Below are 14,171 nucleotides of genomic sequence, written 5' to 3'. Positions count from 1 at the left end.
ATTTTTCTCCAAACCAGGAGAAAGAATGATTTAGAATGGCACATATAATCATTTATATACTTTGACCATAAATTTTCACTTGCATGATTCAATCTAGCCTGCTTTTTGAGTTCATTGTCTTGACTCAGTCTTGAGATCCACTTTCATTCTTGTATTTGTGTTTTTAAATGTGGTGTGTAGTCGCCTGACTTCACCTGCTCCTGTGAGTTGCAGTGTTGGATTTGCCACCAGGTGTTGAAGTCCTAAGTGTCTTTTTCCAACCATGTGCTCTCCCCCCAACTCCCCACTCAATACATACAGTATGTTCCATGAGATTATTAATTCTTTGGGGTTTTTTTTCCGTTTGTCACTTATGATTGTCAGACATTGGTGACAAGTTTTTACTCAACTTTGAAGGTGTTTAACAGATGCAAGAGACCAGAATTTGGCCTTCGGAAGCACTGTCCTCTCTTTTATGATGGCATATCCTCCTTGTTAACATTCCCTTCTGTTACTACTGCACGTAGAACTGAGGCGAGCACGTGAATTTTTGAATTAGTGCAAGGTGCAATCATTTCACCATGTTATTTTCATTGTGTGTTTTTTTTCCAGGACTTCCCTGTGGACCTCCACCTTCAATTCTTCATGGTATTGTGTCTCATGAACTAGACAGTTACCAATACGGAGAAGAGGTTACGTACAATTGTTCTGAAGGTTTTGGAATTGATGGACCAGCATTTATTAAATGTGAAGGAGAAAAGTGGTCCCAGCCACCAGTTTGCATAAGTACAATTATATTTTCATTTTTTATGTAATATATAATCTACTTCAAACAATATGTGGCACAAATAGGAAAGCAAGCTGTAGTTTCAGAGTATAAGAAGGTTTTGCTGGACAGTTTTGGATCCTGGAAAGCAGAGACAGTCCTAGTGAAAACATAGTTTTACCTTTTGAGAGGAAAGTTTGTGTTCACTTCGTGTAGTCTGAGTTATCAGCATCCTCAGACTTCTAGAACACACTGGCTCTGCTCAGTAGGCTCATCCCTGTGATGGTAGCTTTAGCAGCAACGCCACTACAATAACATACGCTTTAAATTTTTGAAATTATCATTATGAGTAATTTACCTTTGATGAAATAAAAAGTAGATGGATGGCATACAAAGTAAACAACCTGTGATTAATATAAAAATAAAAATTAATAAAAAAGAAATAAAAAGTAGAATATAGCATAAATGCGGAAAGTATGAGAAAACAAATGGCTGTAAAATTTAGAAATTTCAAGAATTATAACCATGAGGATTCTGAATCTATCTTATTTATTTTACTTATTTTTTTAAATATTGGACAATTCGATATATGTCAAAATGGGGAACATACAGTATTTCTTTTTCTCTATGAACCTAACTATTGCTTCATATATTTCTACAATTTTCTGAAAACATACCTACATATTTTTTTATTTTATTTTTAGAAACTGATTGTAACTATACACCCAAGTTCGAAAATGCCATGCTTGAAGAAGTGGAAAAATATTCATATAAGTCAGGAGAACAAGTGACATTCAAATGTTCACCTAATCATCAGATGGTCGGGACCAACACTGTGACATGTGTTAATAGCAAGTGGATTGGGCAGCCGGTATGCAAAGGTAGTTTGATGCACTTTCAACATTTATTCATTTAAGTTTCAGAGCACTGATAAAAAGTTCTAGTATAATTTAAAATTGGGCAGAGGTTAGAATTTAAAGCAAAATGAAGTTTTGCTTTAAAATGGTTTATGTTTAAAGTAAAAAGATGGATTTGAAAATCCAGTGCCTAAGCTGATAGAGCAATGGTCTCCAGAGTAAGGTTCCAAGGCCAACATCATCAATATCTTTGGACCGTGTTTTATAAATGTAAATTAGCACTGAGAAGCCCATTCTAAATATCCTAAATAGAAAAGCATCTAGAGGTGAGACCTTGAGTTTTCTATAAAGTCCTTCAAGGCATCTGTGTAGGACTCAGGTTGGAAAGTGTTGTATGCTGTAACATTTGTAGATGCATTAAAAAAAAAAAAAAACTCTTTCAATTGAGGTCCTGCATGTATCTCACTTTCCCTAATTGATTAGGCTATTAGGATATTTTATTTGACCATCATGCTTATACCTATGTTATTCTTAAAACAAGAAGCTTTTCCACCTGATACTGAAAATATTTTTTTTTCTCACATGGTATGTTTTCCCCACCTCTACAACTCCCAGTTTCTTTCTACCTCCTGTCCGGTCTGGACCTATCCCCTTTCCATATTTCAGGAGAAAAGAAATAGCCTAAACAAAACAAAAGAGATACATTGTGAGGAAACAAAAGAAACAATGTTAGGGAGCTGGAGAGATGGCTCAGAGGTTAAGAGCACTGGTTGCTCTTCCAGAGGTCTTGAGTTCAATTCCTAGCAACCACATGATGGCTCACAACCATCTACAATGAGATTTTTCTGGCTTGCACGCATACATTCAGGCAGAATACTGTATACATAATAAATAAATAAATCTTTAAAAAAAAAAACAATGTTAGCGAAAAGAGCAGAAGAAAAGACACAGGAAACTAATCTGAGAGACACAAAGCCCCAGTTGTTTACATACGTGAGAATCCACAAAAATACTGACCTTAGGGTAAGAACAGAGAAAAAAATATATATATAAAAAGAAAGGAAAAATGAAGATGGGATTTTTTTAAAAAGCCCAAAGCTGCCTTTAAGTTTGTTGTTTGATGCAGGTTACATTTAAAAGCAGTTTGTTTCTCACGTGGGGCTCCCTTGAAGAACTCTAAACTTTCAGTTACAAGTGCTTATCAATTGGAGATAACTTCCAGGTTAGGGATGGGGGCATGTGTCAGCTTCCCTCAGCTTTAGCATCCCACCTGGTCCAGACCGATGAAAGCCCTATACATGCTGCCTCAGTCTCTGAGTTCATATGTATATCAATCTTGTTGACTCAGAGGCCTTGTTTTCTTTGCATCCTCTATCTCTTCTGGTTCTTACATTCCTTCAGTTGACTGTTCTGCATGGTTCCCTGAGCGTTGTGAAGAGGGATTTGATGGCAACATCCCATTTAGGGCTTAGTGTTCTAAGAGCTTTACATTAATGTGTGGCTTTGGATCTCTATATTTGTTCCTATCTGCTGCAGGACAAAGCCTCTCAGATGATAACAGAGCAAGGCAGTGATCTATGAATCTATAAGAATGTCACCTTGGAAGAAGAAGAAAAAAAAAAAGAATGTCATTGGAATCCTTTTATTATTACGGGTTTTCTGTTCCTGTTGTTTGTTTTTATTATACTAATAATTGGTCTCACAGTACTCTTAGGTTCCTGGTTACCTAGTCTCAGGTTCTTGGTCACCCAAGCAGTGTCAGAGTTTCATCTCTTGGAAGGGACCTTAATTCAAATCAGATATCTTTGGTCTCTCCAACAAGTCTTGTGCCATCATTTTCCTAGCATAACTTGCAGGCAGAATAACATATATCAAGGTTTTATAGTTGGGTTGGTGTTTATGTTTGGTAGCATGAAAAGTACCTTCCTGTACCTAAGATGCTTGCCTTTAGGAGTGAAAGCATTATATAGGCACTATATAACTAAACTTTGCTATGTTCAGTGAGTTGTGTAAGTGTTGTCTTTCACAACGTGGCCTTCTCTCCAGTGTGTGGAAAACAGTTTATTGACTTGTCACCAGCCTGGGTTGTTTGGAAGTCTCCATGTGACCCTTTGGTTACATGGATGGATTTGGTTACAGTTAGATGTAACTTAATCCCAGTATTAAGAACTTCATTTAGTAAGAAGAAATGCCAATTGGGGCTCCATCCCCCCAAATTTTGGTGATTTCTTAGACTGCCTTCATATATGTGTGTGTGTGTGTATATATATATATATATGTATGTGTATATATATACACATACATATATATACACATATATATAAATATAAACAAATACACACATATATAAATATATATATATTTCATTATTATTAGTAAAATTTTATTAACTCTGTATCCCAGCTGTATCCCACTCCCTTATTCCCTCCCAATCCCACTCTCCCTCCCTCAGCTCCTTCCTGCCCCTTTCCAAGTCCATTGATTGGGGAAGACCTCCTCCCCTTTCGTCTGGCCCTGTTTTATCAGGTACCTTCAGGACTGGCTGCAAAGTCTCCTCTGTGGCATAGCAGGACTGCTCCTCCCTTGGGGAGTGGGGAGGTCAAAGAGCCTGCCATTGAGTTCCTGTCAGAGATAGTCCCTGTTCCCCATACTATGGGAAACCAATTGGTTATTGAGCTAACACGAGCTTCGTCCGAGCAAAGGTTCTAGGTTATATCCATACATGATCCTTGGTTGGAGAAACAGTTTCAGAAAAAAAAAAAACCCTGTGCCCAGATATAGTTGGTCCTTGTGGGGTCCTATCATACTAACTCCCCTTCTGCCGAAGGTTTGGTTATGAGTCTTAGTATCTGTTTTGAGACGCTGCTTGGTAGAGTCTTTCAGGTGCGTTCTGCAGTAGACTCCTGTCATATGTCCAATGCACATCTCATTTGTCTTTCTAAGTGAGGATTGATCATCTTACCCCGTGTCTGCTTTCTTGTTTATCTTCTTTAGGTATATAGACTTCATTATGTTTATCATATCTTGTAGGTCTATATAAGCAAGTATATACCATGTTTGTCTTTCTCCTTCTGGGTACTTCACTCAGAATGATCTTTTCTAGATTCCAATATTTGCCTGCAAATTTCATGATTTCCTTCTTTTTAATAGGTGTGTAATATTCCATTGTGTATATGTATAAATTTTCTTTATGCATTCCTCCGTTGATGGACATCGGGGGTGTTTCCAGGTTCTGGCTATTACAAATAAAGCTGCTACAAACATGGTTGAGCAAATGTCCTTGTTGTGAACTTGAGCAAATTTGGGGTATATACCTAGCAGTGCTATAGCTGGGTCTTGAGGACACATTATTCCTAGTTGTCTGAGTAAGTGCCAGATTGATTTCCAAAGTGGTTGTACAAGTTTACATTCCCACCAGCAGTGGAGGTTGGTTCCTCTTTCTCCACAACCTCTCCAGCATGTGTTGTCACTTGAGTTTTTGATCTTAGCCATGTTGATGAGTGTAAGGTGAAATCTCAGGGTCGTTTTGATTTGCATCTCTCTGATGGCTAAGGACATTGAGCATCTCTTTAAATGTTTCTCTGCCATTTGATGTTCCTCTTTCGAGAATTCTCTGTTTATCTCTGTTCCTCATTTTTTAATTGGATTACTTGGTTTGTTGCTTTTCAGCTTCTTTAGTTCTTTACATATACTAGATATTAGCTTTCTGTCAGATAGGGTTGGTGAAGATTCTTTCCCAATCTGTAGGCATTCCTTTTGTTTTGATGACAGTGTCCTTTGCTTTATAGACGCTTTTCAGTTTCATGAGGTCCCATTTATTGATTATTGCTCTTAGAGCCTGTGCTGTTGGTGTTCTGTTCAGGAAGTTGTCTCCTGTGCCAATGAGTTCTAGGCTGTTCCCCACTTTTTTTCTAACCAATTTAGAGTATCTGGTTTTATGTTGAGGTCTTTGATCCACTTGGACTTTAGTTTTGTGCAGGGTGATAAATATGGGTCTATTTTCATTTTTCTGCATGTAGACATCCAGTTGGACCAGCACCATTTGTTGAAGATGCTGTCTTTTTTCCATTGAATGGTTTTGGCTGCTTTGTCAAAACTCAAGTATTCGTAGCTGTGTGGGTTTATTTCTGGGGTTTCTACTTAGTTCCATCGATCCTCCTTTCTGTTTCTATGCCAGTACCATGCAGTTTTTATTACTATTGCTCTGTAGTACAGCTTGAGATTGGGGATAGAGATGCCTCCAGAAGATCTGTTGTTGTATAGGATCGTTTTGGAGATTCTGGGTGTTTTGTTTCTCCATATGAAGCTGAGAATCTTCTTTTCAAAGTCTGTAAAGAATTGAGTTAAAAAAAAAAAAAAGAAAAGAATTGAGTTGATATTTTGATGGGAATTGCGTTGAATCTGTAGATTGCTTTTGGCAGTATAGCCATTTTCACAATGTTAATCCTACCAATCCATGAGCACGGGAGATCTTTCCGTCTTCTGATATCTTCAATTTCTTTCTTCAGAGACTTGAAGTTTTTCTCAAACAGGTCTTTCACTTGCTTGGTTAGTGTCACCCCCAGGTACTTTATGTTATTAGTGGCTATTGTGAAGGGTGTTGTTTCCCTAATTTCTTTCTCAGCCTTTTTGCCCTAAGGAGGGCTTCTGATTTTTTTAAGTTAATTTTGTATTCAGCCATTCTGCTGAAGGTGTTTATCAGCTGGAGGAGTTCTCTGGTTGAATTCTAGGGGTCGCTCATGTATATTATCATATCATCTGCAAATAGTGACACTTTGACCTCTTCCTTTCCGATTTGTATCCCCTTGATCTCCTTTTGTTGTCTTATTGCTCTGGCTAGGACTTCAAGTACTATGTTGAAGAGGTATGGAGAGAGTGGGCAGCCTTGTCTTGTCCCTGATTTCAGTGGGATTGAATTAAGTTTCTCTCCATTGAGGTTGATGTTGGCTATAGGCTTGCTGTATATTGCCTTTACTATGTTTAGGTATGTGCCTTGTATTCTTGATCTCTCCAAGACTTTAAACATGAATGGGTGTTGGACTTTGTCAAATGCTTTTTTGCCATATAAGGAGATGATCATGTGGTTTTTCTCCTTCAGTTTGTTTGTGTGGTGGATTACATTGATGGATTTCTGTATATTGAACAACCCCTGTGTACCTGGGATGAAGCCTACTTGGTCATGGTGGATGATATCTTTGGTGTGTTCTTGGATTTGGTTTGCAAGTATTTTATTGAGTATTTTTGCAACAATGTTCATTAGAGAGATAGGTCTGAAGTTCTCTATTTTTGTTGGGTCTTTTTGTGGTTTATGTATCAAGGTGATTGTGGCTTCATATAATGAGTTTGGTAATATTCCCTTTGTTTCTATTTTGTGGAATAGTTTGGAGATAATTGGAGTTAGCACTTCTTTGAAGGTCTGGTAGAATTCTACACTGACTCCATCTGGCCCAGGACTTTTTTTTTGGAAGGGAGACTATTAATGACTGCTTCTATTTCCTTGGGGGAAATAGGACTATTCAATCTTTCTACCCGATCTTGACTTAATTTTGGTAGATGGAATCTATCAAGAAAATTGTCCATTTCTTTTAGATTTTCGAATTTTGTGGCTTATAGGCTTTTGTAGTACGACCTAATGATTGTTTGAATTTCCTCAGTGTCTGTAGTTATGTCCCCCTTTTCATTTCTGATTTTGCTGATCTGGATAGTTTCTCTCTGCCTTTTAGTTAGTTTGGCTAAAGGTTTGTCTATCTTGTTGATTTTTTCAAAGAACCAGCTCTTGGTTTCATTGATTCTTTGAATAGTTTTATTTGTTTCTAGTTGATTGATTTCTGCCCTGAGTTTGATTATTTCCAGCCGTCTGCTCCTTTTGAGTGCATTTGCTTCTTTTTTCTCTAGGGCTTTCATTTGGGCCATTAAGTTGCTTGTATGAGATGTCACAAATTTTTTCTTGAAGGCATTTAGTGCTATGAATTTTTCTCTGAGCACTGCTTTCATTTTGTCCCATAAATTAGGGTAGGTTGTACCTTCATTTTCATTGAATTCTAGGAAGTCTTTAATTTCTTTCTTTATTTCTTCCTTAACCCAGCTATCATTGAGCAGCAAGTTGTTCAGTTTCCATGTGCTTGTAGGCTTTTTTCTAATTCCATTATAGTTGATGTCCAGCTTTATTCCATGGTGGTCAAATAGAATACAGAGGATTATTTCAATCTTATTGTATCTGTTGAGGCTTGTTTTGTGACCAACTATATAGTCTATTTTGAAGAAGGTTCCATGAGGTGCTGAAAAGAAGATGTACTCTTTTGCGTTTGAGTGGAAAGTTCTGTAGTCATCTATTAGGTCCATTTGATTTAGGACCTCTGTAAGTGCCTTTATTTCCTTATTAGGTTTCTGTCTAGATGATCTGTCCCTTGGTGAAAGTGGGGTCTTGAAGTCTCCCACTATTAAGGTGTTGAGATCTGATATGTGATTGAAGTTTTAGTAATGTTTCATTTACGAATGTAGGTGCTCTTGTATTTGGGGCATAGATGTTCAGAATTGGGATGTCCTCTTGGTGGATTTTTTCCTTTGATGAGAATGTAGTGTCCTTCCTCATCTTTTTTGATTAATTTTGGTTGAAAGCCTATTTTATTAGATATTAGGATAGCTACCTGAGTTGTTTTCTGGGTCCATTTGCTTGAAAGACATTTTTCCAGCCCTTTACTCTGAGGTAGTATTTATCTTCGTTGCAGAGGTGCGTTTCTTGGATGCAGCAGATTGTTGGATCCTGTTTCCATACCCATTCTGTTAGTCTGTGTCTTTTTATTGGCGAGTTGAGTCCATTGATGTTGATAGATAATAGTGACCAATAAATGTTAGTTTCTTTTAATTGGAGTCGGTGGTCTTACTGTGTTTCATTGCTTGTTTTCTTTTCATTTTTGTTGGGATATTATCTGTATGCCATATTTTCTTGGGTGAAGTTATTTTCATTGGATTGGAGTTTTCCTTCTAGTGTCTTCTGTAGGGCTAGTTTGCTGTGTAGATATTGTGTAAATTTAGTTTTGTCATGGAATATTTTGTTTTCTTCATTTATGTTGATTGAAAGCTTTGCAGGGTATAGTAGTCTGGGTTGACATTTGTGATCTCTTAGAGTCTCCATGACACTTGCCCAGGCCCTTCTGGCTTTCATAGTTTCTGATGAAAAGTCCAGTATGATTCTGATAGGTCTACCTTCATATGTTACTTGGCCTTTTTTCCTTGCTGCTTTTAATATCTTTTCTTTGTTCTGTAGATTTAATGTTTTGACTATGATGTGACGTGATGTGTATCTTTTCTGGTCTAGTCTATTTGGAGTTCTGTAGGCCTCTTGTATATTTATAGACATCTCTTTCTTTAAGTTGGGAAATTTTTCTTCTATGATTTTCTGCAGTCTTCTTTTTCGTCAATTCTTATTATTCTTAGATTTCGTCTTTTCATGGTGTCCTTGATTTCTTGGATATTTTGTGATTGGAACTTTTCTGATTTTACTTTTTCTTTGAGAGAAGTATCAATTTCTGCGAGTATATCTTTAGCTCCAGAGATTCTCTCTTTCATCTCTTGTATTCTGTTGGTGATGCTTAACTTTGTGGTTCCTGATCTTTTCTCCAAGTTCTCCAGCTCCAGGGTTTTCTCAGTTTGTGTTTTCTTTATTAAATTTAATTCTGTTTTCATGCCTTGCACCATTTCCTTCACCTATTTGAATATGGATTCCTGTCTGTCTATGATGGTCTCTATTTTTTTGTTCATTTCCTTTCTATAGGCCACTAATTTTATCTCTACTTGTGCCTCTATTTGTTTGTCTATGTTTGCCTGTGTTTCTTTAAGAATTTTGTCTATTTCTTCTTTCTTTACCTCCAATTGACTGGCCAACTCTTTGAAAGATTTGTTCAATTCCTCTTTAACTGACTGAATTTGCATGTTTATTGTTCTGAATTGTTTGTTTCCTCTTTATGAGCCTCAAATATTTGGGTAAGCATAGCTTTAAAGTCATTTTCCTGTGCTTCTGACGAATTTGAGTATCCATCAATTTGGGGGATTGCTGGTGAAGTCATGATGTCCTGATTTATGTTGGAAGTGTTCTTTCACCTACCCCTGGCCATTGGTTTATTTGAAACCTTCCCTGTTTGTTTTTGGGTTCTGCAGTTCAGATTGGTACTGTCTCTCTCTAGCATCTGGATAGTTCTTCAGGAAGCTGAGAGAAGTCCCATGTCCTTAGCGTGTACTAAGGACTAGCTGTACCTGTGGGAGAAAAGTATGCAGGCGCAAACGGGGCAAATGCAGGCATGCATGTGGGGGGTGTGTGTGTGTGTGTGTGTTTCTGTATGTTTGTGTGTGTGTGTGTAAGTGTGCATGAAAGTGTGTCTTGAGGGACAGAGTGATAATGTTGAACCCTTGAGTGTATGGGAGGGGCTCTGCACTGTATATGTAGCAGGTGCTAGTGATGGTCACTGCACAATTTCTGGCATTAACTGCCTTAACTCCTCAATTGGACCCACAGAGCAGGGGCTTCAATGTCCCAAGTGACCCTCTGTTTCCCAAAGTGGGTATGTGGGTGGGAGGGGTTCGATGCCTGGCTCCTGTTTTAGAAGGACCCTGGATCCGGGGCTCTGCAGGTTCTTATGGGTGCACTCACTCTCAGGCAGGTCTCTTGGCAGGGATCGGGGTGTCCAGGCTCTCTGCTCTCTGGTTTGGCCCTGGTTGTTTGATGTGCTCTGCCAGCTCAGTGTTGCTGCCACTGCCAGGTTAGGAAGTCCTGCTGCAGCTGGAAACTGGGATGCCAGTCCAGATGTTTTCTGGTAAGACCTGGGGGCCCTCCACTGTGCTCTCCAAGCCTAGGAGGCCCAGAACCTGGTGTGCTTAGCTTGTATGGCAGGTCTGCTTGGCCTTGGTGGGTATATAGCGTAATATCTGTCACTGAGGGATTGGGCGGGCCGTGCATTCAATGTCTGAGTGACTCTGCTGGGCCAGTATGTTGGCTAGCAGACCCGAGAATCTGGGATGATGGTGCTGCGGGTCTGGACCCACAGTGCAGAGTCCTTGATGTCCCAAGTGATCCTCTGTTTCCCACAGTGGGTACGTGGGTGGGAGGGGACCGGTGCCTGGATTCTATTTTAGAAGGGGCGTGGATCTGGGGCTCTGCAGACATGCAACGGTGTACTCACTCTCAAGGTGGTCACATCAGCAGGGATGGGGTAACTAGGCTCTCTGTTCTCTGGTTTGGCCCTGGTTGGTCTTACGCTGGAGGACTTATGTGCCCCGCCAGCTCAGTGCTGCTCTGCCGCCAGGTTAGAAAGTCCTGCAGTAACTGGAGACTGGGTTGCTAGTCCAGATGCTTTCTGGGAAGTTCTGGGGGCTCTCCACTGTGCTCTCCAAGCTTGGGAGGCCCAGCGCCTGGTGTGCCTAGCTTGTATGGCGTTTCTGCCTGGTTTTGGTGAGTATATTCTCTATCACTGTGGGGTTGGGGGGGCTGTACAGTCAGTGATCCTGTGGAGCCAGTATGGCAGCTAGCAGACTCAGGCCCTAGGCCATGGGGGTCTGGGACTCCAAGACCAGTACCACCGGCAGTTGCCGCTAAAGGGCTAGGAGCTTCGCCTCTGCTGCTGCAGACCCCAGGCAGTTAGGTATGAGAATCTCCATGAGTCCGCTGTGCCAAGGAGGAGGGAGGTTTGGGGGAGGGGAGTGCCGGGAGATCAAAGGATCATTTCTCTCCTTCCCCAAACAAGTCCCCATGTGACCCGAGACCAAAGTTCTCACCTCATACGATGTTGCCTGTTGTTTAGAAAGCCTCACCGTTGTTTTCCTGGGTTCAGAGGTCCTTCCACTCACCAACTCAGATGTTCAGCTCTTCCACAGCTCAGAAGCTGTGTGTGGTAGTCACCATTTTGGCTCCGCCTCTATGTATATATTTTAAAAAGCTTCGACTATATGAGGTTTCGCTCATATCCATCCAATGACCCTTAACTTTTACTGTCTCTCTCTGTATTCTGCTCCTTGTCTCCCCCTCCCCAACCATACTATCTACTCTATTTCCCCATCCTATGGAGACTATTCCCTTGCCCAGTTCCTTACTCTATACTTAATTTCTGTTGTTCTGTGGATTGCATTTTGGCTTTCATTGACTTGACAACTAATATCCACTAATAAACAAATACATATATGTCTTTCTGGGTATGAGTTACCTCACTTAGGATGATTTTTTGTTTGTTTGTTTCATCCATTTACCTGTGAATTTCATTTATTTTGTCTCTTTATAAATTTACCACATTTTCTTTATGTATTCATCAGTTGGGAGATATATTTATAATCGTATATATTAATTGGATACTCACCATGAACAAATAGATAATGATACTTTCTTTTGCTCTTTAGAAAATTCCTGCGTGGACCCACCTAATGTGGCAAATGCTACTATAGTCACAAGGCTCATGGCTAAATATTCAAATGGTGAGAGAGTACGTTATGAGTGTATTAAACCTTTTGAAATATTTGGGGAAGTTGAAGTGATGTGTCAAAATGGAATTTGGACAGAACCACCAAAATGCAAAGGTAGGGAATCATATTCCCCAATGTTTTTGTTTTGATGACGTAATTTGGTTACTGTACATTAGTGAAAATAAATTAATTTTTATTAAAATTTTTTAATGTTTTTTTGAGAATAGATTCTTCTCCCATACAATACATCCTGACCACAGTTTCCCATCCTTCCATTCCTCCCAATCTCCCACACCTTCCCTTTTCCCCAGATACTCTGCCCTCTGTTTCCCTTCAGAAAGGAACAGGCCTCTAAGAGACAAGAGCCAGAGGTGACAAAACAAGATACAATAAGACAAATCAAAAACCCTCACACTGAGGCTGACAGGGCAACCCATTAGGAGGGTGAATAGAGCAGGCAAAATACTTAGATATACACCCACTCCCACTGTTAGAAGTTTCACACAACCACTAAGCTAACAGTGATAACACACACAGAGGGCCTGGTGCTGACCTGTTCATGCCCGTTGTTTGCTGCTTCAGTCTCTATGAGCCCTGCCTAGTTGATTCAGTGGGCTGTGCTCTCCTGCTGCCCTCCATACCTTCTGGCTCCTACAGTCTTTCCTCCCCCACTTTTGCATGGTTAACCAATATCCAAGAGAAGAGACCCAATGAAGACCTCCAACTTTAAAATCTCTCTCCTCCCAATGTCTGTCTGTGGGTATCTTCTCCCGTTCCCATCTGCTGCCAGAGATAGCCTCTCTGACTGGACAGGGTATCAATCCTATGTCTTTGGGCTCTCCAGTCTTTGCTTACTGATCATTGAAGCAGTGTAGGGAATGAGCTTCCTAGATATGGTTCAGCTGTTCCAGGATAGGCTCACTACCAAAATAAAAAAAGAAGCATTTTTTTTTTCAAATGAAAATAAAATTATATGGATAAACTTTTGTTATTTTAGTGAATTTAATGAAGAAATACCATGGGAATTTTTCAACAAAGATTATATCAGATTAGAGGAACAATGTTACTAAGAAAAAAAATCATCTCTTTACATCTTAAGACACATTTATTTGAGTTTATTAAATAGTAAATGTAAGAAGTATATTTATATTAGGCTTGAAAAAAGATTTTCAAAAATATTCACTTTGAAGCATAAATGAATGGCATAATAGAATATCTCCATATAATAAAATATAAGTTCTTCATAGTTAGCTTTCATTATTTCTTATATGTTATATTAAACATATAAAAATTCTCAATGAGTACATGCTAAAACTTAGTTTTTTTACCTTGTCAATCTATAAGCACTGTAGATTTTTTAAATTTTATTATTATTATTATTAATACAATTTATTCATTTTGTAAACTTGCTGTAGCCCCCTTCCTCCTCTCCTCCCAGTCTCACCTTCCCTCCCTCTTACTCCCTTATGTCCCTCCCTTAGTCCACTGATATGGAAGGTCCTCCTCCTCTATTCTCTGACCCTAGCCTATCAGGTCTCATCAGGACTGCCTGGATCCTCTTTCTCTGTGGCCTAATTAGGCCACCTCACCAGGGGGAGGTGATCAAAGAGCTGGCCACTGAGTTCATGTCAGAGACAGTTCCTGCTCCCCTTACTAGGGAACTCACATGGAGACTGAGCTGCCCATAGGCTACATCTGAGCAGGGAGTCTATCCTTTCTGTGCATGGTCCTTGGCTGATTCATCAGTCTCTGCAGGATCCCTTGAGCCCAGGTTTTTTGGCTCCGTGGGTTTCCTCATATCCCCTCCATGTAAGACTTAGTTTTACAAGCACAGAAAAATTCCAAATTACGGCAACTAGTCATTTGCTATTTGAATAGGAACTATATATTTATAATCCACATATTTTCATCATATCTATAAAGAAACTTCAATTGCCTAGTCCACCAATCAAATCATTCAGATATTCAGGTCATTTTCATGTTAAACAACTATTAGTATATTTGATGTGTCTGCTCATTTGTAAATTTGTGTTTGTGTTCTCTGTTTATCAGTCTCATTTCTCTTTTTTTTTTTTTTTCCTTGCTTTGGAGGAGTAGCTCTCAAGAAATTTTGGCATGCATCT

The 14,171-nt window shown here is 39.3% G+C and overlaps 1 protein-coding gene across 4 annotated transcripts in view; it reads left to right on the top strand.

Annotated features, from left to right (window-relative positions):
* LOC110564827 (complement factor H-like) overlaps positions 1–14,171 on the top strand; it is a 101,623-nt gene that overhangs the window by 66,363 nt on the left and 21,089 nt on the right. For 2 of the 4 annotated variants that reach the window (XM_060364402.1, XM_060364404.1), the window contains 3 exons: positions 592–765; positions 1,450–1,626; positions 11,986–12,162. In XM_060364402.1, the coding sequence (XP_060220385.1) occupies positions 592–765; positions 1,450–1,626; positions 11,986–12,162 (528 nt within the window). The remainder of the gene's footprint in view (positions 1–591; positions 766–1,449; positions 1,627–11,985; positions 12,163–14,171) is intronic. The other 2 variants (XM_060364403.1, XM_060364405.1) reach the window with 2 other exon arrangements.

Source organism: Meriones unguiculatus, chromosome 11, assembly GCF_030254825.1.
Source record: "Meriones unguiculatus strain TT.TT164.6M chromosome 11, Bangor_MerUng_6.1, whole genome shotgun sequence".
NCBI lineage: Eukaryota > Metazoa > Chordata > Mammalia > Rodentia > Muridae > Meriones > Meriones unguiculatus.
This window is presented reverse-complemented; position numbering and strand designations above follow the sequence as displayed.